Below are 21,725 nucleotides of genomic sequence, written 5' to 3' on the forward strand. Positions count from 1 at the left end.
CCCTGAAAACGTGATTGTAAGAATTTAACTCTGATAGATGCTTTTAATCTGAATCTGAATTTATGAGCGGAATTGCTTTTAAGGAGTATAGGACAATTCCTTTGATGGATGGAGAGTTGTAGTATTCCCTGTCTTTGGCAAGGGGAGAAACTGAATCATTGAATATATTTCCCTTTTTTTAAAATCTCCCCTTCAAACACCTGCAATTGAAGGTGTCCGTAGACATACAGAAGAAATAGGAGCAAGAGAAACCCCTCTGGGCCTCCTTCATCATTTCAATAAGATTGGTTGAACTGTGACATCAGTTCCACCTTCCTTCATTGATGTATTCCTTTATTTCCTTGGAGAACAACATATTTTGGATATGTTTCCAGTGGATGCTGGAAATCTGAAACAAAAACAAAAATACCTGGAAACACTCAGCAGGTCTGACAGCATCTGCGGAGAGGAATACAGTTGACGAGTCTGTATGACTTTTCATCAGAACTAAGGAAATAGAGAAGTTATGTGAAATATAAGCTGGTGGAGGGGGGTGGGACAGGTAGAGCTGGATAGGGGACCAGTGATAGGTAGAGGCAAGGAAGAGATTGCCAAAGATGTCATAGGCAAAAGGACAAAGGAGTGTTGACGGTGGTGATATTATCTAAGGAATGTGCTAATAGGGACATTAAGGGTAGCAAGCAGGACAAGCTAGTGGCAGATGGCCCTAGTGGGGGTGGGGTGGGGGGAAGGGATCGAAATGGGTTAAAAGGTGGAGATAAAACAATAGATAGAAATAAATTTTAAAATAGGTGGGAAAAGAAGAATTTTTTTTTAAATTATAAATTATTGGAAAAAGGGGGATTGGAAAGGGGGTGGGGATGGAGGAGAGAGTTCATGATCTGAAATTGTAGAACTCAATATTCAGTCCAGAAGGCTGTAAAGTGCCTAGGTGGAAGATGAGGTGCTGTTCCTCCAGTTTGCGTTGAGCTTCACTGGAACATTGCAGCAGGCCAAGGACGGACATGTGGGCATGAGAGCAGGATGGTGTTTTGAAATGGCAAGGGACAGGGAGGTCTGGGTCATGCTTGCGGACAGACTGTAGGTGTTCCACAAAGCGGTCACCCAGTCTGCGTTTGGCCTCTCCAATGTAGAGGAGGCTGCATTGGGAGCAGCGAATGCAGTAGACTAAATTGAGGGAAGTGTAAGTGAAGCATTGCTTCACTTTGGGTACTGGATTTTGGATACTGTCTTGAACATACTCAAATGACTGAGCATCCAAAATTCTCTAGGATAGAAAATTCCAAAGATTCACATCCCCCTGAATGAAGAAATTCCTCCTCGGCCCTAAGTGGCTGATCCCATGATTTTGAGCCTGTGACCCCTACTTCTAGACTCCCTGGCAGAGGGGAAAAACCTCCCAGCATCTACCTTCACAAGCCCCTTGAGAATGTTTCTATATTTTTAGATCACCTCTTCTTCCTTTGAACATTAGGGGATATAGGCAGAGTCTACTCAATCTTTCCTCCTCCTAGGAATTAGGCTAGTGAATCTTCATTGCACTCCCTCTAAGACAAGTATATCCTTCCTTAGGTAAGGAGACCAAAATTGTACACTGTACTCCAAGTCTCATCGAACCCTATACAACTGCAGTAAGATTTCTTTAGTTTTTATTTCAAAGGGATTGAAGTATAACATAACATTTCTGTCCCTAATTGCATGTTGTACCTGCATGTTAACTTTGATTCTTGTGCAAGGATACCCCAGTTTCCCTGAATACCAACATTTCCAAAGCTGTCAAGATTTGAAAAAATATTCTGCTTTTCTGTTTTCCCCACCAAAGTGAAAGCTTCAGAATTTTCCACATTATGTTCATTCTGTCCACTCACTTAACTTATACCCCTTTGCAGCCTCTTTGCACCCTCCTTACAGCTTACTTTCTCACCTAACTTTGTATTGTCAGCAAAATTGGATATGTTTCACTCATATCTCTATTATATCTAAGTTATTGACACAGGTTGTATATGGCTGAGGCCTAAGCACTGATCCTTGTGTTACCTTAAAGGAGGAAAGTGAGGTAGAGGGGTAGAGAGGTTTAGGGAACAGATTCCAGAGCTTGGGGCCAATAATTAAAATTGGGGATGCTCAAAAAGTCAGAAGTAGAGGAGTGCAGGTATCTTGGAAGGTTGTGGCTGAAGGAGATTAGTGATAGAGAGGGGTGAGGCAATGGAGGGATTTGAAAACGGGGATGAGAATTTCAGAATCAAGGTATGGCCTGCCAATTTGAAACTAGTTGTTTATTTTTAGTTTCTGTTAACCAATCCTCAATCTATTGTTAGCAAGTCAATCCCCCAATCCCATGAGCTGTTATTTTGTGTAATATTCGCTAGCGTGGCACCTTATCAAATGTTTTTTGAAATCCAGATACACTACATGCACTTGTCCCCCATTACCTCTCAATTTCTTAAAAGATTTGTCAAGGAGAATTGCCCATTCAAAAATCTGTGTTAACTCTACCCAATCATACTGGCCTATATTTTACAGTAGTAATGATGGTAAAATTGTCAGAGTTCACCATCATTACTCCACTGAGAGTGACAGCAATTTTTGAAATTTGACAAAAGTGCAGAATAATGCAGAAATCCATAAGCTGTGGTCAATGATTTTGCACTTCTCTGGAGGGTGCATTGTTGAGATGCATGTACATCCTCCCCAAATTGATTGAATTGAAACTTCTACTCTTATCCCATCAGTTTTGCCTTGAAAAAGGTGTACCTTGGTGAATGAGGTGTAACTGGTTTTTAGAGTATACTAAGTTCCTAATTACTGCTAAACATCCTCACTGGCTCGGAGAAGGTAATTTTATATTTGTGGAATGTTATATTTCTCCATAGCAAAAAGAAGTCCATATTTTAAATTTTTTCGTTTGATCTTTTTTAGCTTCTCTCTTTAGCTTCTCTCTCAATCTAACTGTAACTATTTGTTTTGCTATCTGAAAATATAAATTAAAAGTGAAGGATATTGAAGGCTTTTAACCTCCTGTTTTGCTGTGTGTGAATATTTTAATGTGATTGGCTGGTTCCATTCTTATCTATCTAATTGTAGTTCTGCAACGGCTTCTCTGCTCATTCCTCCACAGTTGCCTCAGGTGACCCCAAAGATCTATCCTTGGCTTCTCCCTATTTCTCATCTACATTTTTTTTATTTGTTCATGGGATGTGGACGTCGCTGGCTATGCCAGCAAATATTGCCCATCTCTAATTGCCCTTGTTCAGACAGCATTTAAGAGTTAACCACATTGCTATAGGCCTGGAGTCACATGTAGGCCAGACCAGGTAAGGACAGTAGATTTCCTTACCTAAAGGGGAACCATTAGTTGAACCAGATAGGTTTTTAAGACAGTTGGCAATAGTTTCATGGTCATCATCAGACTTTTAATTCTAGAATTTTATTGAATTCAAATTTCACCATCTGCCGTGGTGGGATTCAAACCCGGGTCCCCAGAGAATTACCCTGGTTCTCTGGAATACCAGTGAGTGACAATACCATTACGCCACTGCCTCCCCTATATGCTGTCACTCGGTGACATCATCTGAAAACAATATCAGTTTGTCAGTTTCCACACGTGCGCTGACAACAACCAGCTCTATCTCACCACCACCTCTCTTGAACCCTGCATTTTCCCTTCCTAACTCTCTCTAAGTTGTCAAACTGCTTGTCTGACATCCAGTATGGAGTGAGCAGAAATTTCCTTCAATTAAATATTCGGAAGAGCGAAGCCATTGTCCTTGGACACCCCCCACTGCCACACACAAGGGGCAGCATCCCTCTCCCTGGCAACTGTCTGAGACTAAACCAGTCTGTTCACAGCCTTGGCACAGATGTGATTGAAAGCTCATCCCTGGTCAATTATGATGCCATCACCAAAGATCACCCATTTCCACCTCTGTAACATCGCCTGACTCCATCCAGCCTTAGTTCATCTGCTAAAACCCTCATCCATATCTTTGTTACTCTATCCTTAACTATTTCAACACACTCCTCCCTGGCCCCTCACATTCAACCCTCTAAACTTGAGGGTATCTAAACCCATACTCCCCGTTACCCCTGTGCTCGCTGACCTATAGTGGTGCCTGATTGAACCATACCTTGATTTTAAAATTCTCATCCCTGTTTTAAAATCCCTCTATGGCCTCACCTGTTCCTATCTCTAATCTCCTTCAGCTCACAACCCTCCAAGATATCTCTAATTTTGGTCTTTTGAGCAATCCCAATTTTAACTAACGGCCCCAAGCTCTGGAATCTGCTCCCTAAATCCCTCCACTCCACAATTTCACTTTCCTCCTTTTAAGGTGCTTATTTAAAACTTACCTCTCTAACCAAGATTTTGGTCATTTTCCCTACCATTTCCTTATGTGGCTCTGTCATATTTTGTTTTATAATTCCTCTGTGAAGTGCCTTTATAATGTTAAAGGTGCTATGGTAAGTGTAAGTCATCATCATTACTACCTCCTGCTTGCTGGCATCACTGTTGCTCTACACCAAGACACCTCTTTGATTTGCCAGATTTAAATTGTTTTCAGGAAAGAGGAAAACCTATGCCACAGAGACCACTAGATCTTTGTGGACAGCTTTCTTCGAAGTTGGCAGCAATTGCTGTTGTTTCACTACTGACCACAATGCAGCCCATTATGATTTTCTAAGTGCCCTGTTATCACATCCCTAATAATAAAAGATTCTAACATTTTCCTTACTGCTGATAGACTAAGTGGCCTTTAGTTCCCAGTTTTTTTTCCTTCTCTCCCTCCTTTCTTGAATAATCAGGTTATGTTTGCTACCTTCCAATCCATGGGAACTGTTAGAAAATCTAGGGAATTCTGGAAAATCAAAACCAATGCTTCCTATATCTCTACTGCCATCTTTTTATTAAAACCCTAGGATCTAGGCCATCAGGTACAGATGGTTAGTCAACTTTTATTTCTCTTTTCTTGTATTTTTATTTCTAATTTCTTCAGTACAATCTCCTTACTAATACTAATTTTTTGTTAAGTTCCTCATTCTCAAAAAACTCTTTACTCCCACTATTTCCGGAATGTATCTGTCTTCACAGTAGAAAACAAAATATTCATTTAATGTTTTGCCATTTCCTAACCCCATTATAATTTTCCCTATCTCTGCCTCTAAGTGATCAATGTTTACATTCACTAATGTCGTCTTTTTTTATATATCTATAAAAGCTTTTACAATCTGTTTTTGTATCTCTTGCTAGTTTGCTCTCATATTCTCCTTTCTCTTTCTTTATCAATTTGTTGGTCATGCTTGGCTGAATTCTAAAATAGGTGTGCAGCACTTTTTGGCAACATTATAAGTCTCTTCCTTTAACCTAATACTATCTTTAACTTCTCTTGTTAGCTATGGTTGGACCACTTTTCCCGTTGAGATTTTATTCCTTAAGGGAAGATTTTGCAAATCACCATAGATCGCGGCTTATAAGTTGACCCAACATATAAGGTAACACGATTTTTTTCGGAGCCATAACGCCTATTTAGGCCTATACTCGGCATATAAGTCGACCGCCCCCGTTATTTTTTTAGCTATTAATAAGTACATGTTTAGGGCTATGCTCAAATTAGGAGTTGGCCTCAAATTTTTCAGCTCAGAAATACATATTTATGGTTTTACTTGCCTTAAAAGTCAGCGCAAGGGGTCATTCAGGCAATGTGGGCCATCTTGCCAAGATGATGTGCAGGTAATTAAGATACACTCCCACGGAGCAGACCATGCATGGCAACTGTAGAACAGAAATGGGTGGCCCTGGAAAAATAAAGTAGTATGAAGCTGGTTTTGAATTGCAAGTTGAAACCTTTGCTAACTCATCAAATAATTGCGCTGCAGTGAGGGAATTAAGTGTTAGTGGAAAACTGGTGCGAGAGTGGAAGAAGAAGGTGCCCTCCCTGCAGAAGATGCCCAAGACTAAATGTGCCATGAGAACAGGGACCAGCCACTGGCCTGAGAAGCACGCATCTGATTGGATCCTTAAAAAATCATCAGAATGGTTACACCATCACCAGAAATGCAATTCATATATATGCATTTAAGTGGGTCAAATCAAGCCCCAAGTCCAGCAAAGCTTTCAGAACAACAGCTAGTTGGTGTAGCCACTTTATGGAATATGTTTAGTGTTGTGGCAGAAGACCAAGATTGCTCAGACACTATCAAAATATCTGTCAAAATTACCAATTTCCAGTGATGATTCTTCATCAGCAGCAAAAACATGAGTACTTGTCACATCATTGAAATTCATGGGCGCTTCATCCATGACAATGCAGCCAGCAACTGATATGTGGAGTGGAAATGTTTGAAAACTGCACAGCATGAGAGGACAAAATTCACAGTGGTACTAGCCTGTGTGGCTGACAGAATGAAATTGAAACCTACTATAATTTTCAAACATAAACTCTTGTTGAAAATCACATTCCCTGCAGGGGATTTTGGGCATGTCTGTGACAATGGTTGCATGGATGAGGATGGAGTGAATTTGTGTGGAATAAGTGTCCCAGTGGCCTACGAAAAAAACAGAGCTTATTAGTGTGGGACATGTTCAGATCCTATAAAACTAATGAGATCAAGAGGCACCTGTGAAGAAATAACTCCAAAATTGCTTTTATGCCAGGGAGCCTAACATCTGTAGTTCAGTCTTTTGGATGTGCCTCAACAAACCATTCAAGGACCATGTCATGCCAAATTGAATAGGTGGATGATTGACAGAGGAAAAAATCTTCCAAGTGTGGAAATATGCATGCTGGCCCACTTGATATTTTGTGTAGCTTCATCATCAAATCGTGGATGCTATTAATGTGCAAACTGTTATCAGATCATTCAAATAATGTGGAAAATCCAATTCAATGGATGGAGAGGAAGATGAGTATGAAACTGAAAGCGCCATATCTGATCCAGAGTGGAATAATTATGATGCCATAACCAAAGTGACTCGGGTAAATTTGATTAACTGTGTCGGATGTTGAAAATGATGAGTTTGATGGTTTCTAAAATGTTATGATTCTGATTCAAACTATTCTTGTAGAATTATTTCATTAAATAAAATGTGACACGTTGATTTCATTTTAATTACCAGTGTTTTGTTTTTCACATTTCAAAATGGTGAACACCTACACCAACCTGGGCAGTTCACATTTTATACTTTGGTGTATAAGTCGGCACTATTTTTGGAAGGATTTTTCAAAACTTCAAATGTTGACTTGTACGTCGCGCTCTACAGTATTAATTGATTCTTTAAGAGTTTACTATTGTTTCTCCACCTTTTAATCCAGTTTCCCAGTCTACTTTGGCCAACTTGCTGCCCATACCTATGTTGTTTGCTTTGTTTATATTTTAAGACCCTAGTTTTGGACTTGACTGAATCACTCCAGAAATTTAATATAAACATTCCTCTTCCCAAGAGGCTCATTCATATAGTATGGTATATCTGGAAACATAGCTTGAATAGCTCACAAGAACAATTAAGTCTGAACTTGAGATGAGTTGGCTGAGTTCAGCTTGATTTGGAGATGTTCAAAAATCTATAGTCTATTATTGATTTCTACTCTTGACCGGCAGGGATGCTGAACTCACTAAAATCCTGGACCAGAAACATTATGTGGAAGAACTCAACAGACACTTGAGGTGAACCACCAATAATCTTTATTCTTGTACACATGCTGTATAGAATGTTTAAAATTTTGTTAAATGTCATAAGTATACGCTGTGGTATTTTTTTTTCTATCAACATTTTCTAAAAAAAGATAAATTTGAATATTATATGGGTTGTTCTTGCTGTCTTACAGCAGTGCACTAACTAAAACACTTGTTAGTGACTATTCATTTGTATCTTCACCTCTTGACTTAACCTGAGTATGTTGATGTCTTGCATTAACTAAATATAACATCCATCTGAGTTTTTTTCTATTCAACAGTGGTACAGTTTCTGATCTGCAGACAAAACTGGATTCATTAGAAAAAACTAACGCAAAACTAATCGAAGAGGTGAATAGTAATTATCAGGCCTTTTCCTGGTGTTTTTTTTCTTGGAGTTCCATTTCAAAATAAGTCATCTTAAGCCTGTGATCTGAATCTGTGCTTATTTTGATATTCTTGCAGCTTGCTGCAGCAAATGACAGAATTCAGTCACTTCAGGAGGAACAGAATCAACTAAAGCAAGAAAATTCATCGATCCTTGAAACAAGTGAACGTCGAGTGGAGGTTGGTCAAAAGAGATAATGTAATATTCTGAGATGCACAAAACTGGCATCCACTGACCTTTTATCTGCTGTAGAAGGGATATATTTGGTAATTTAAAAAAAAAAAATTCTTGTAAGACCAAATAAACATTCATTTGGAAATGAGTGGGTTAATCAAGGGGAGCCAGTGCAGATTTGTTAAAGGAAAATCATGTCTGACTAACTTGATTCAATTCTTTGAGGTAACGGAGAAGATCGGTCAAGGTAGTGTGGTAAGTGTTGGTATGTGTGTGTACCTACACTTTTTTGGAAGGCAATCAACAAAATGCCACACAGTAATAAATCAGAAAATGCTGAAAAATATTCAGGTCTGGCAGCACCTGTAAAGAGAGAAATAGAGTTAACTTAAACGGAGTGCAGCTGAGGAAACAGTGCAGACTTGGAATTTGGTGAGTGGGGGAGTTTAAAGTGTTAATTTTGTTCTTAGAATTTGCTCTTAAAATCTAATCTAGTCAGTATTTAGCAGTAATTGGAAAGTACTGTGTAAGCAGGCTAAATTATTTTTTTCTTGGAACTTAGGGTAAACTCATTCTGCTGTGAGAGCTGAGAGTTAATTAGCTAACTGGTTGAATCTGGCTACTCTAGCCTTAGTTAAGTTGGCTACAAATACAGGCCTCTTTAGTGCAGCTAAGGCAAATGGAGTGTAGCTGAGGAAACATGAGGGCAGACTTGGAGTTTGGTGAATTTGGGAGTTTGGTGAAGACGGGGAAGGAGGTGTTCATTTCCTTCGTCTATCTTCCTTAACCCTAAGGAATTGGTTCTTGCTCTACTGCAGGAAAAGGAGCTCGCTGTTTGATGAACATCTGGTGAGTGGTTAAGGTCTATTCTATTCCTAAGGTTTAAAATAGCATACAAATTGGTGGTAAAGTTAATAAAATATATTAAAAAAGCAATATAAATAAGTGAATAATGTAATTAAGTAATTATTTAAACTTGATGGCATGACAGGTGATGTGTCAAGGCTGCAGCATGCAGAATATGCTGGTAACATTGTGATCCAGGGCAATCACGTCTACAGTAAGTGTTTGTGGCACGAGGAACTTTGGCTCAGAGTCATTGAGCTGGAGGCTGAGCTGCAGACTCTGCAACACATCAGGGAAGGGAAAAGTTACTTGGATGCTATGTACCAAGAGGCAGTCACGCCACTTAGAATAAGGCCTTCTGATTTGGCTAGGAGCAGGAAGATGTGACGGTAAGGGGGCCCAGAGGGCACAAGTGCATGGGTGTGAGCCTCTGCAATTGTTCAAAAGTTTTGAGGTTCTCTCAGCTTGTTTGGATGAGAGCAGGGCCTGCAGGGTGAATGAGCAAACTGACCATGGCACTGTGGTACAGGAAGACATTCAAGTGAGGGGAGCGAAAAGGAATATAGTGGTAGTAGGGGACAGTATAGTGAGTGAGTTTGACATTGTTCGCTGCAACAAAAGGCGAGAGTCCAGACAGCTGTGTTGCCTACCCAGTGCCAGGGTTCGGGACATCTGCTCAGGGCTAGAGAGGAACTTGCAGCGGGAGGGAGAGGATCCGGTTGTCGTGGTCCATGTAGGTACCAACGACGTAGATAGAACTAGGAAAGTAGTTCTGCAAAGAGACTGAGGAGCTAGGGACTAAATATAAAATTAGAACCTCAAAGATTATAATCTCTGGATTATTACCTGAACCGTGTGCAAATTGGCAGAGGGTGCATAAAGTTAGATGAATATGTGGTTCAAAGACTGGTATGGGAGAAGTGGGTTCCGGCACTGGCACCCAGTACTGGGGAAAGTGGGGGCTGTACTGTTGGGACAGTCTACACCTGAACCATGCTAGGACCAGTGTTCTTGAGAACTGCATAACTAGGGAAGTTGAGAAGGTTTTAAGCTAAATAGTGGGGGCAAGGGATCAAACGTGGAAAGATGTGGCAAATCAAAGATTAGAGACAAGTTAAGAGAGGAAAATAGTAATGTGTGAAATGAGGGTCAGAGAATGGCAGGCAGGGACAAAGAGGAAAAAAATCCCAAGAATGCACCAAGGACGTCACAATGAGACCCAGGGTAATGCTTCGGGGACCCAGGTTCGAATCCCACCACTGCAGATGGTGAAATTTGGATTCAATAAAAATCTGGAATTAAGAGTCTGATGATCACTATGAAACCATTGCCGATTGTCGTAAAAAAAACTCATCTGGTTCACTAATGTCCTTTAGGGAAGGAAATCTGCCATCCTTACCTGGTTTGGCCTATATGTGACTCCAAACCCACAGCAATGTGGTTGACTCTAAAATGCTCTCTGAACAAGGGTGATTAGAGATGGGCAATAAATGCTGGCCTAGCCAGCGATGCCCACATCCCATGAACAAATATGAAAAAATAAGGTAACAAAAAGTCAAAGTTAAAGGTTCTGTATCTGCGTGTAGTATTCATGACAAAGTTAACGAATTGATAGTGGACACTGAAGTAAATAAATATGATCTGATATGCTGCAGCCACACCTACACAATGGCTGACAAGGATTGGGTCCTGAATATTGAGGGGTATATGACCTTCAAGAAGAATAGCTAGCTAGGTAAAGATGGCATTTATGCACTAGTTAGAGATGACCTTGGTTCAGGAGATCAGGATGTAGAATCGGTTTGGGTAGAGATGAGGAATAGTAGGGGAAAGAAGTCACTAGTGGGGGGCCCCCTAACAGTAACCACAATGTAGGACAAAGTATACAAGAAGAAATATTTAGCCTCTTGTGATAAAGAGATGACAATAATCATGGTCGACTTTAATCTATATATAAATTGGAAAAATCAGATTGGCAGCAGTAGCCTGGATAAGGAGTTCATAGATTGCTTTTGAGATGATTCCAGAACATGCTGCTCTAAGAAGCTAACCAGAGAGCAGGTATTATTAGTCCTGGTATTGTGTAATGTGACAGGGTTAATTAATGACTGCGGGATAAAGGCACCCCTAAGTAGCAGTGACCACAATATGATTGAATTTTACATCCAGTATGAAAGGGAGAAGAGTGGGTTTAAGACTTGTATTTTAAACTTCAATAAGGGTAACTATGTGGGCATGAAAGCTGAGGTAGCTGACGTTAATTGGGATACTAGGCTAGGAGATAGATCAATAGAGAAGCAGTGGAAGACATTTAAGGGGATATTTTAGAATACTCAGAATAAGTATATTCCTACTGTAAAGAAAAATCCTAAGGGGAGTACCCACCATTTGTTGTTAACTAAAGAAGTTAGGGACATCATCAAGCTTAAGAAAAAAAGCATATAACTGCGCAAGGATGAGTGGCAGGTCAGATGATTGGTCAGAATATAGAGAATGGCAGAGAATGGCTAAAAGGTTAATCAGGAGAAAGAAATTAGAGTATGAGAGGAAGTTAGCTAGAAATTTAAAAACGGATAGCAAGAGTTTCTACAGATGTTTAAACAGTAAAAGAGTAGGCAATTTGAGTTCTTTGAAGGAGTAACATGCACTGTGGATAAAGGAAAGCCTGTAGACGTATTGTACTTGGATTTGCACAAGGCATTTGATAAGGTGACACATCAGAAGTTACTGCGGCAAATAAAAGCTCATGGTGTAGGAGGAACATATTAGCATGGATAGAGGATTTGCTGGCTGGCAGAAAGCAGTGTGTGCATAAATGGGTTTTTGTTTGATTGGCAGGAGATGACTAGTGGAGTCATGCAGGGGTCTATGCTGGGGCCTCAATTTTCTTGCAATTTACATCAGTGACCTAGATCAGGGGACCGAAGGCATGGTAGCTAAATTTGCAGATGACACAAAGATAGATAGAAAAGTATGTTGTGAAGAAGACATAAGGAGGTTGCAGATGGATATAGATGTGTTGAGTGAGTGGGCAAAAATCTGGCAGGTGGAGTATAATGTGGAAAAATGTGAAGTTGTTCACTTTGGCAGGAAGAATTTTTTTTAAAAGTATTACTTAAACGGAGAATGGCTGCAGAATTCCGAGGTGCAGAGGGATCTAGGTATTCTCGTGCATGAGTCGCAAAACGTTTGTAACAAAAACAGAAAATGCTGGGAAAACTCAGCAGGTCTAACAGCATCGGTGGAGAGGAAAACAGAGTTAATGTTTCAAGTCCGTATGACTCTTCTTCAGAGTTAAAGAGAAGTAAAATTGTGATGAAATTTATACTGTTTAAGGGGGTGGAGCAGGTGAAGCTAGATAGAAGGCCAGCAATAGGCGGGGCAAAGGAGATATTGGCATAGATGCCATGAATAAGAGGACAAAGGGGGTGTTAATGGTAGTGGTGAGGGCTAAAGGAGTTGCTGATAGTGGCATTAAGGTAAGAAAGCAGAATGTAATAATAGCAGAACAGGGGTAAGCACTCTGAAAAGAACAACATGAACAAGTAACAGGTGGCCCTTGTGGTGATGGTGGTGGGGAAAAAAGATTGAAAATAGGATAAAAGGTGTGGATAAAACAATGAATAAAGGAATAAAAGTGAAAATAAATAAAAATAAAAGTAAGTGGATAAAGAATAAAAATGAATATTGAAAAAAAGGTTGTTTAAAAAAGGGGTGAGAATAGAGGAGAGAGTTCATGGTCTGAAGTTGTTGAACTCAATGTTAAGTCCAGAAGGCTGTAAAGTGCCTAATCGGAAGATGAGGTGCAGTTCCTCCAGTTTGCTTTGGGCTTCACTGGAACATTGCAGCAGGCCAAGGACGGACATGTGGACGTGAGAGCAAGATGGTGTGTTGAAATGGCAAGCGACAAGAAGGTCTGGGTCATGCTTGCAGATAGACCGAAGGTGTTCCACAAAGCAGTCACCCAATGTAGAGGAGACTGCATTGGGAGCAGCGAGCGCAGTATACCAAATTGAAAGAGGTACAAGTGAAGTGCTGCTTCACCTGAAAGGAGTGTTTGGGTCCTTGGATGGTGAGGAGGGAGGAGATAAAGGGGCAGGTATTGCACCTTCTGTGATTGCATGGGAAGGTGCAGTGGGAGGGGGATGAGGCGTTGGGGGTGATGGAGGAGTGGACCAGAGTGTCCCAGAGGGTACGGCCCCTACGGAATGCCGATGAGGTGTGAGGAGAATATGTGTTTGGGGTTGGCATTATGCTGGAGTTGGCGGAAATGGCGGAGGATGATCCTTTGAATGTGGAGGCTGGTGGGGTGAAAAGCGAAGACAAGGGGGACGCTATCGTGGTTCTGGGAGGGAGAGGAAGGTGTGAGGGCAGAGACGTGGGAGATGGGTCAGAAACGTTTGAGGGCCCTGTCAACCACAGTGGGTGGGAAACCTCGGTTAAAGAAGAAGGAAGACATGTGAGAAGCGCCGTTTTGGAAAGTGGCATCATCAGAACAGATACGACAGAGGTGAAGGAACTGAGAGAATGGGATGGAGTCCTTACAGGAAGTAGGGTGTGAGGAGCTATAGTCGAGGTAGCTGTGGGAATCGGTGGGCTTGTACTGAATATTGGTGGACAGTCTATCACCAGAAATTGAGACAGAGGTCAAGGGAAAGGTCAGAGATGAACCACGTGAAGATGACGGAGGGGTGGAAATTGTAAGCAAAGTTGATAAATTTTCCCAGGTCTTGACTAGAGCATGAAGCGACACCAAAACAGTTATCGATGTACTGAAAAACGAGTTGTGGGAGGGGGCCTTAGTAGGACTGGAACAGGGAATGTTCCACATACCCCATAAAGAGACGGGCGTAACTGGGGCCCATGCGGGTACCCATAGCCACACCTTTTTATCAATTTTGCTTCCAATTTCCACCCCATCACCTTCACAGGGTCCATCTCCGATACTTCCCTTCCCTTCCTTGACCTCTTGATTTCTGGTGATAGACTGTCCGCCAATATTCATTACAAGCCCACCGACTCCCACTGCTACCTTGACTATAGCTCGTCACACCCTGCTTCCTGTAAGGACTCCATCCCATTCTCTCAGTTCCTTCGCCTCCGTCGCAACTGTTCTGATGATGCCACTTTCCAAAATGGCGCTTCTCACATGTCTTCCTTAACCAAGGTTTCCCACCCACTGTGGTTGACAGGGCCCTCAACCGTGTCCGACCCATCTCCCACACTTCTGCCCTCACACCTTCCTCTCCCTCCCAGAACCATGATAGGGTCCCCTTGCCCTCATTTTTCACCCCACCAGCCTCCGCATTCAAAGGATCATCCTCCGCCAACTCCAGCATGATGCCACCACCAAACACATCTACCCCTCATCCTCCCCTGTCGGCATTCTGTAGGGACTGTTTCTTCGGACACCCTGGACCGCTCCTTCATCACCCTTAATACCTCATTCCCCCTTCCACGGTACCTTCCCATGCAATTGCAGAATGTGCAATGTCCCTTTACCTCCTCCCTCCTCACCATCCAAGGGCCCAAACACTCCTTTTGGGTGAAGCAGTGATTCACTTGCACCTCCTTCAATTTGGTCAACTGCATTTGCTGCTCCCAATGCAGTCTCCTCTACATTGGAGAGACCAAATGCAGACTGGGTGACCGCTTTGTATTGTCCACAAACATGACCCTTCCTGTCGCTTGCCATTTCAACACACCATCCTGCTCTCATGTCCACATGTCCATCCTTGGCCTGCTGCAATGTTCCAGTGAAACCAACGCAAACTGGAGGAACAGCGCCTCATCTTCCAACTAGGCACTTTACAGCCTTCCGGACTTAACATTGAGTTCAACAACTTCAGATCATGAACTCTCTCCTCGCCCCTTTTTTTAACCCCTTTTTTCAATATTCATTTTTATTTTTTAACTACTTATTTTTATTTATTTATTTCCATTTTTATTCATTGTTTTATCCACACCTTTTTATCCTATTTTCAATCTTTTTTCCCCACCTCCATCTCCTTCCCCCACCCCACCCCAACAAGGGCCATCTGTTACTTGTTCATGTTGTTCTTTTCAGAGTGCTTACCCCAATTCTGTTATTATTACATTCTGCTTTCTGACCTTAATGCCACTATCAGCACCTCCTTTAGCCCTCACCACTACCATTTAACACCCCCTTTGTCCTCTTATTCATGGCATCTGTCAATATCTCCTTTGCCCTCCACCTATTGCTGGCCTTCTATGCAGCTTCACCTGCTCCACCCCCTTAAACAGATAAATTTCATCACAATTTTACTTCTCTTTAGCTTTGAAGAAGAGCCCTATGGACTCGAAACATTAACTCTGTTTTTCTCTTCACTGTGCTGTTAGATCTGCTGAGCTTTTCCAGCATTTTCTGTTTTAGTTTCAGATTTCCAGCATCCGCAGTATTTTGCCTTTAACAAAAAGTTAGTATGCAGGTACAACATGTAATCAGGAAGGCTAATGGAATACTATCCTTTATTGCGAGAGGAATTGAACATAAAGATAAGGATGTTATGCTTCAGTTACACAGGGCATTGGTGAGACCACATCTCGAATACTCTGTGCAGTTTTGGTCTCCTTATTTAAGGAAGGATGTAACTCTGGAGGCAGTTCAGAGGAGGTTTACTAGCTTGATACCTGGAACGAGTGGGTTGTCTTATGAGGGATAGGTTGGACAGGCTGGGCTTTTTTCCACTGGAGTTTAAAAGAATGAGGGGTGACTTGATTGAAGTATATAAGATCCTGATTTGTATTGACAAGATGGACGTGGAAAGGATGTTTCCTCTTGTGGGTGAGCCCAGAACTAGGGGTGCTGTTTTAAAATTGGGCCTCGCCCTTTCAGGACAGAGATGAGGATAATTATTTTCTGAGGGTTGTGCAACTTTGGAACTCTGCCTCAGAAGGCAGTGGAAGCGTGGCCATTGAATATTTTTAAGGCAGAGGGAGATTCTTGCTAGGCAAGGGAACAAAGGTTATCGGGGGTAGATGGAAATTTAGAACTCAAAACACAAACACATCAGCATGATCTCGTTGAATGGCAGAGCAGGCTCAAGAGGCTGAATGGCTTACTTCTCTTATTTCCTATGTTCACATGTTCTTTCAGGTTGTTGAACTTTCAGAAGCGGTGGTAATACAAAATTGTCACAGTACTGGAAGCAAAGGGTGGATGTTTTTCAGACTAGGAAATTGTTTGCATTGGGGGTCCTTCAGGCACTTTGTTGGAATTTTGGGTTCCTTACTCTGCAATTTTGATGAATGACCTATACTCTAGTGCAGGGAACAGCATTATAAAGTTTGCAGAGGATCCAAAACTTGGCAAAGTAGTAGATTATGATGAGGATAGCTATAGCCCTAATATGGCATAAACAGAATGGTGAAATGGGCAGAATCATATCAAATGGAGTTCAATGTGGAGAAGTATGAATTACTGTACTTTAGAGGATTAATGTGAAAAAAACAATATATTATAAATGGCACAATATTTAAAAAGTACAGGTGAACAGAGACATCTTGGTGTCCATGTACACAAATCAGTAAAAGTGGCAGGGCAGGTTGATGAGGGCATTAAAAAGTATATAGGTTACTTGGGTTTTTAGACAGAGACATAGAATAGAAAACTAAACTAAAGAAATAATACTAAAGCTTTATAAATCACTGGTTAGGTCTCCGCTGGAGTATTAAGGACAATTATTGCACCACGTTTCAGGAAAGAGGTAAAGCTCTTAGAAAAGACAGAGAGGAGGTTTACTGGGATGTTACCAGGATTGAGGGACTTTGGTAATGAGTAGAGGTTGGAAAAGTTACTCCTGTTCTCCTTACAACAAATAAGATTAGGAGAAGACCTAATAGAAGTTTTCGGTATAAGTTTTGATAAGAGTAGATTTAAAGCAGTTCTCTCTGGTGAGTGGGTCAATAACCAGAGGTTATAGATTTAAAATCATTGGCAAAGATCTATAGGGGAGATGAGGAGAAATCTTTTCAGAGTTGTCAGGATCTGGATTGCTTTACATGAGAAGGTAATAGAAGCTAATGCCATAAATTAATTTTAAAAGGGAGTTGGGCAAGTACTTGAGGAACTTTCAGGGTTCTGGACAAAAAGTGAGGGCGTGGGACTAAGCATGACTGCTCTTTCAAATAACTAGTTCAAGCACTACAGGCTTACCTCCTCCTTCTGTGCTGTAAGTTCCTAAAACATGAAGCTTTAATGCATTAAGATTTCTGCTGAGTGTATGTGGCAAATATATTTTTCATCAACTAACATGTTGGTTTCATCAGAGAACTATAGTGTTCATTGATTTAACAAATTTGAAATGCACATTCATAATGACTCATTAGATTTTAATCTGGGCGGCGGCCTGGGCACCACAATTGGCCTCTAGCCTTGGGCTAAAAGAAGAAAAAAATCATGTGATTTCCTAATGGCATCTGTGAAGTGTGGGAGGTTAGATTAGATGCTGTGTGAAGGCAGGGGTGGGGTCAGTTATGATGAAATAGGTTGCTGATAATTTCATAGAGTTGTAACTTAAGCCAAGCACTAGATGGCTGCTTGATTTCTGTTGAACTGTAATCTAGCATGTATTAACCATGTTCAGAAGTAGAAGGCAGAATATAGATTTAAAATTTAGGAAAGACTTTTCCTGTTTTTTTTTAAGAAGGTTATCAAGGAAGCATTTAGCTTTTTAAATGCTAATCTTGCAAAACCATCCTGACCAGAAAATGCAAGATTCATTTCCCATTCTGAGTTTGCTGATTCAGCTAAGTCCGTAATTAGGGAATTTACCTACTATCTGCTAAGTAAATACATTACTAAGCCATGCTGACCAAAAGATCATCACTTTCCCAATCTGTTAGCTGATTCAGCCAAGGTTCCACTTGGGGAACTATTAATGTTGTCTGCTCCCGGCTGGGGGAGTATGAAAATTTGGGCAGTGTTCTGCTTTGAATTGCCTCTTGCTGCAAAGTGACTATAACAACATATTTAGAGTGAAGAAAAAGACTCAACTTAGTTGTTTGCTGATACTCACTAGTTCAAGTTTGAAGAATAGTTACCTTCCAGTAAGTGAAGTACTGGAGGATTGCCAGCTTCCAGTCAATAATTGTCCAGGTCATTAACTGCCATGCATTTGGTTTATTGTTTCTGGCAGATTCTCCCACTGGCCCTTCTCAAGAATCCTACAGCATAGAAAGATACCATCTGGCCGAGTGGATCTTTGAAACCATCCAATTAGTTCCACACTATGCTCTTTCCCATTGCCCTGGAATGTACTTCCTTTTCCAATATATATCCAATTCCCTTTTAAACATTACCATTGAATCTACTGTTTCATGCACTGCTTTCTAGATAATCAAAATTTGCTGGATAAAAAAGTTCTCCTCATCTCCCCTCCTGATTCTTGACTTCATCTGTCAGTGGGAATACTTTCTCATTATTTACTCTTATCAAAAGCCTTCATAATTTTGAACACCTTTTTTCAAATCTCCTCTTAACCACCTCTGCTCCAAGGAGAACAATCTCCTGTCCACCTATCTGAAGTCTCTCATTCCTGACATAATCCAAGCAAATCTCTGCAATCTCTTCAAGGCCTTGACATCCTTCCTAAAGTGCAGTGCCCAAAATTGGAAGCAGTACTCCAGCTTTTTGACCTTGGCCTCGATACAAAATCTGATGTGTATTTTTAAAAACAGCCTCATCAACTCGTTAGCCTTATCAATGGAAGCTGCCACCTTCAAAGAATTGTCTGAACCCTACAAAAATTTCATTCCATGAAAATGTACATCCCTACCAACAATCTGACAGTCAGCACAATATGAGCTCTATAGATTTTTCTCTCCATTGGTTAATATCTGATCTAGCTGTAACCCAAGAGCAGCTAATGGTGCAGTAAGTGCATATGTGTGGATGTCAGGTGAGGCAAGGTGACTTAATCGAGATGCTGCAACTTAAATTTCCCAAAGTCAAATAGCTTTCCAACATGCTGTTTTGGCTCACAGTGAAGATGGAGTCCCTTTACAACGTGAAGGGTGAGCAGCTGGGAATAAAAAATATAGTTTCAATGAGCAGATGTTTCAGCACTCTTACTCCAGCCCCTCTAGCCTACTTCCTAATTTCTGGTATCAGCATAGGTGCTTGAGAGCATAGTTTCTTGAATTAGGTTGATGCTTTTCAAAAGAAGAAAGGGGAAAAGAAGGGTGTAGTAAATATCAGCAACTGCAAAGTATGCTAAGTTTTCATTTAAAGTTGTGGTTGCATTCCTGAAAATTGCAACTTTAAGTGAATCATGGGTTCCCATAGGATTCAATGTTAAAGCCAGGGTTAGGTTCCTTTGTTTTATTCCGGGCAAGAAAAGTCCAATGTACAAGTTGAAATATTGTACCGTACCTGTGCAGCACTGTGCATTCCAATCTGGAATAACTTGCAAAATAAAATAAATCACAGGATGTAACAGAAATACTGTATAAATTCAAATTAGATAATGCTAAATTACACAAAGAAGCCCTGAGTAGCACAGTCCTGTGTCTCTGGCTCTCGCGCGCTCGCTCTCCGGCTCTCGCGCGCTCGCTCTCCGGCTCTCGCGCGCTCGCTCTCCGGCTCTCGCGCGCTCGCTCTCCGGCTCTCGCGCGCTCGCTCTCCGGCTCTCGCGCGCTCGCTCTCCGGCTCTCGCGCGCTCGCTCTCCGGCTCTCGCGCGCTCGCTCTCCGGCTCTCGCGCGCTCGCTCTCCGGCTCTCGCGCGCTCGCTCTCCGGCTCTCGCGCGCTCGCTCTCCGGCTCTCGCGCGCTCGCTCTCCGGCTCTCGCGCGCTCGCTCTCCGGCTCTCGCGCGCTCGCTCTCCGGCTCTCGCGCGCTCGCTCTCCGGCTCTCGCGCGCTCGCTCTCCGGCTCTCGCGCGCTCGCTCTCCGGCTCTCGCGCGCTCGCTCTCCGGCTCTCGCGCGCTCGCTCTCCGGCTCTCGCGCGCTCGCTCTCCGGCTCTCGCGCGCTCGCTCTCCGGCTCTCGCGCGCTCGCTCTCCGGCTCTCGCGCGCTCGCTCTCCGGCTCTCGCGCGCTCGCTCTCTCCTTCTCCACAGTCTGCAGAGGCTAAGCCAGTGTCCCAGGCTGCAAATTGAGCTAGGGATGGAGCCCAGTTACTCACCACCCAATTGGCAGCTTCCCCTCCTCAGCCACCATGGCTTCTCTCCGAGTGGTGGTGACTGACCCGGCCGAGCCTCTGGGTCAGGCTCCCTGCCCTGCACTCCTGCCCCCAGATCTTGGCCCTCACTGCCTCCCTGTAGCCCTGTCCACTAGTGACTGTGGTGGCGCCAGGCTCAAAACATGGCAGCTAGCCAAGAGTGGAGCAGGGGTGGGGGATGTTGCGCCAGAGTGCAAATGGTGTAAAAGTGAAAATGGTGACATAAGTCGGAAAAACACTCCCTAAATTAGGTTAAGTAGGGGGACTTGAAACGGGGGCTTACTATAAAGTTACTAGAGTAACTTTATGCTTTTGTGTGCTACTTAATCCTGAAATTGCAAACCTTGTTTTATAAGCTCTTTCCGACATTTTTATCAGGTGAGCAGACAAGATTCTGAAGTAGAGCTGGAAACATACAAACAAACTCGTCAAGGTCTAGACGAAATGTACAATGAAGTCTGGAAACAACTGAAAGAAGAGAGAAAAATTCGAATGGTAAACGTTTGTAAAGGATAATTGTGCTCTGATTTTGAAACAAGCAGTGGCTAATAAAAACAGTGGTTATTTGTGAAACTTCTAAGTATTGGAGAAAATTTTAATTTGTGCATTTCAGTACTGGCTTTTTTTTAAAAAAAATCAATCCTGAAAATTACCTAAACTTGACACTGAACATTTCTTTATATATGGTCATTCTTGGTTCTGCCTATACAGGCGTTTCTACCTATTAACGGCCTCTGAAGAAAAAATAATTTCAGCATGGCCAAACTCTCACTTAGCTTCCAAACCTATATCCTCACCCATTGGTATTTTTATTATTCAGTATTAATGGTTGAAGAGGTGTGTGTATAATTTTTACTCAGGAACTGGAGAAGGAACTTGAATTACAGATGAGCTTGAAGCAAGAAATGGAAATTGCCATGAAACTACTGGAGAAAGACACGCATGAGAAGCAGGATACGTTAGTAGCTCTCCGACAACAGTTAGAAGAAGTTAAGGCCATCAATTTGCAGATGTTTCACAAAACGAAGGTAAAGCATTAAGGGAGATGGGACATTACTGACATTCATTAGTAAACAAGTAATGTTCAAGGCTATGCATTATGGATGCCCTGGGATCTAGTTAATCATATTGCCATGTGTCTCTTATTTACAAGCAGAACAATATGGGATATGACAGTAGTCTAGAACCATAGAAATTTACTATATTATTTCTTTTGCTCTTTGGTATCTTGCTACTCACTCGATAACTATTTTAACTTAATGACCGCTCTTCATTGTCACCAACTGGAGGAAATAGCCTTTCCATATTATTCCTAACAAACGCTTATTTTTTAAAAAAATCTTCTTTAATATCTCTTGGGATTTTATGTCAGTGGAAACAGTTGTGGCATCTCAAGTCATGCTTGTAACAATAGTTTTTGTTATCCTTGGTGAATCTATATCCTGCATGCTCTGTTTGGCTTTAAAAAAC

At 41.8% G+C, this 21,725-nt stretch overlaps 1 protein-coding gene across 1 annotated transcript in view; it reads left to right on the forward strand.

Annotated features, from left to right (window-relative positions):
- Nucleotides 1–21,725, forward strand: part of rufy1 (RUN and FYVE domain containing 1) — a 71,462-nt gene that overhangs the window by 25,101 nt on the left and 24,636 nt on the right. The window contains exons 7-11 of the mRNA XM_078550809.1: nucleotides 7,597–7,662; nucleotides 7,953–8,022; nucleotides 8,137–8,238; nucleotides 20,634–20,750; nucleotides 21,116–21,283. Coding sequence (XP_078406935.1) covers nucleotides 7,597–7,662; nucleotides 7,953–8,022; nucleotides 8,137–8,238; nucleotides 20,634–20,750; nucleotides 21,116–21,283 — 523 coding nt within the window. The remainder of the gene's footprint in view (nucleotides 1–7,596; nucleotides 7,663–7,952; nucleotides 8,023–8,136; nucleotides 8,239–20,633; nucleotides 20,751–21,115; nucleotides 21,284–21,725) is intronic.

This window comes from Cetorhinus maximus, chromosome 10 (genome assembly GCF_964194155.1).
Source record: "Cetorhinus maximus chromosome 10, sCetMax3.hap1.1, whole genome shotgun sequence".
Lineage (NCBI taxonomy): Eukaryota > Metazoa > Chordata > Chondrichthyes > Lamniformes > Cetorhinidae > Cetorhinus > Cetorhinus maximus.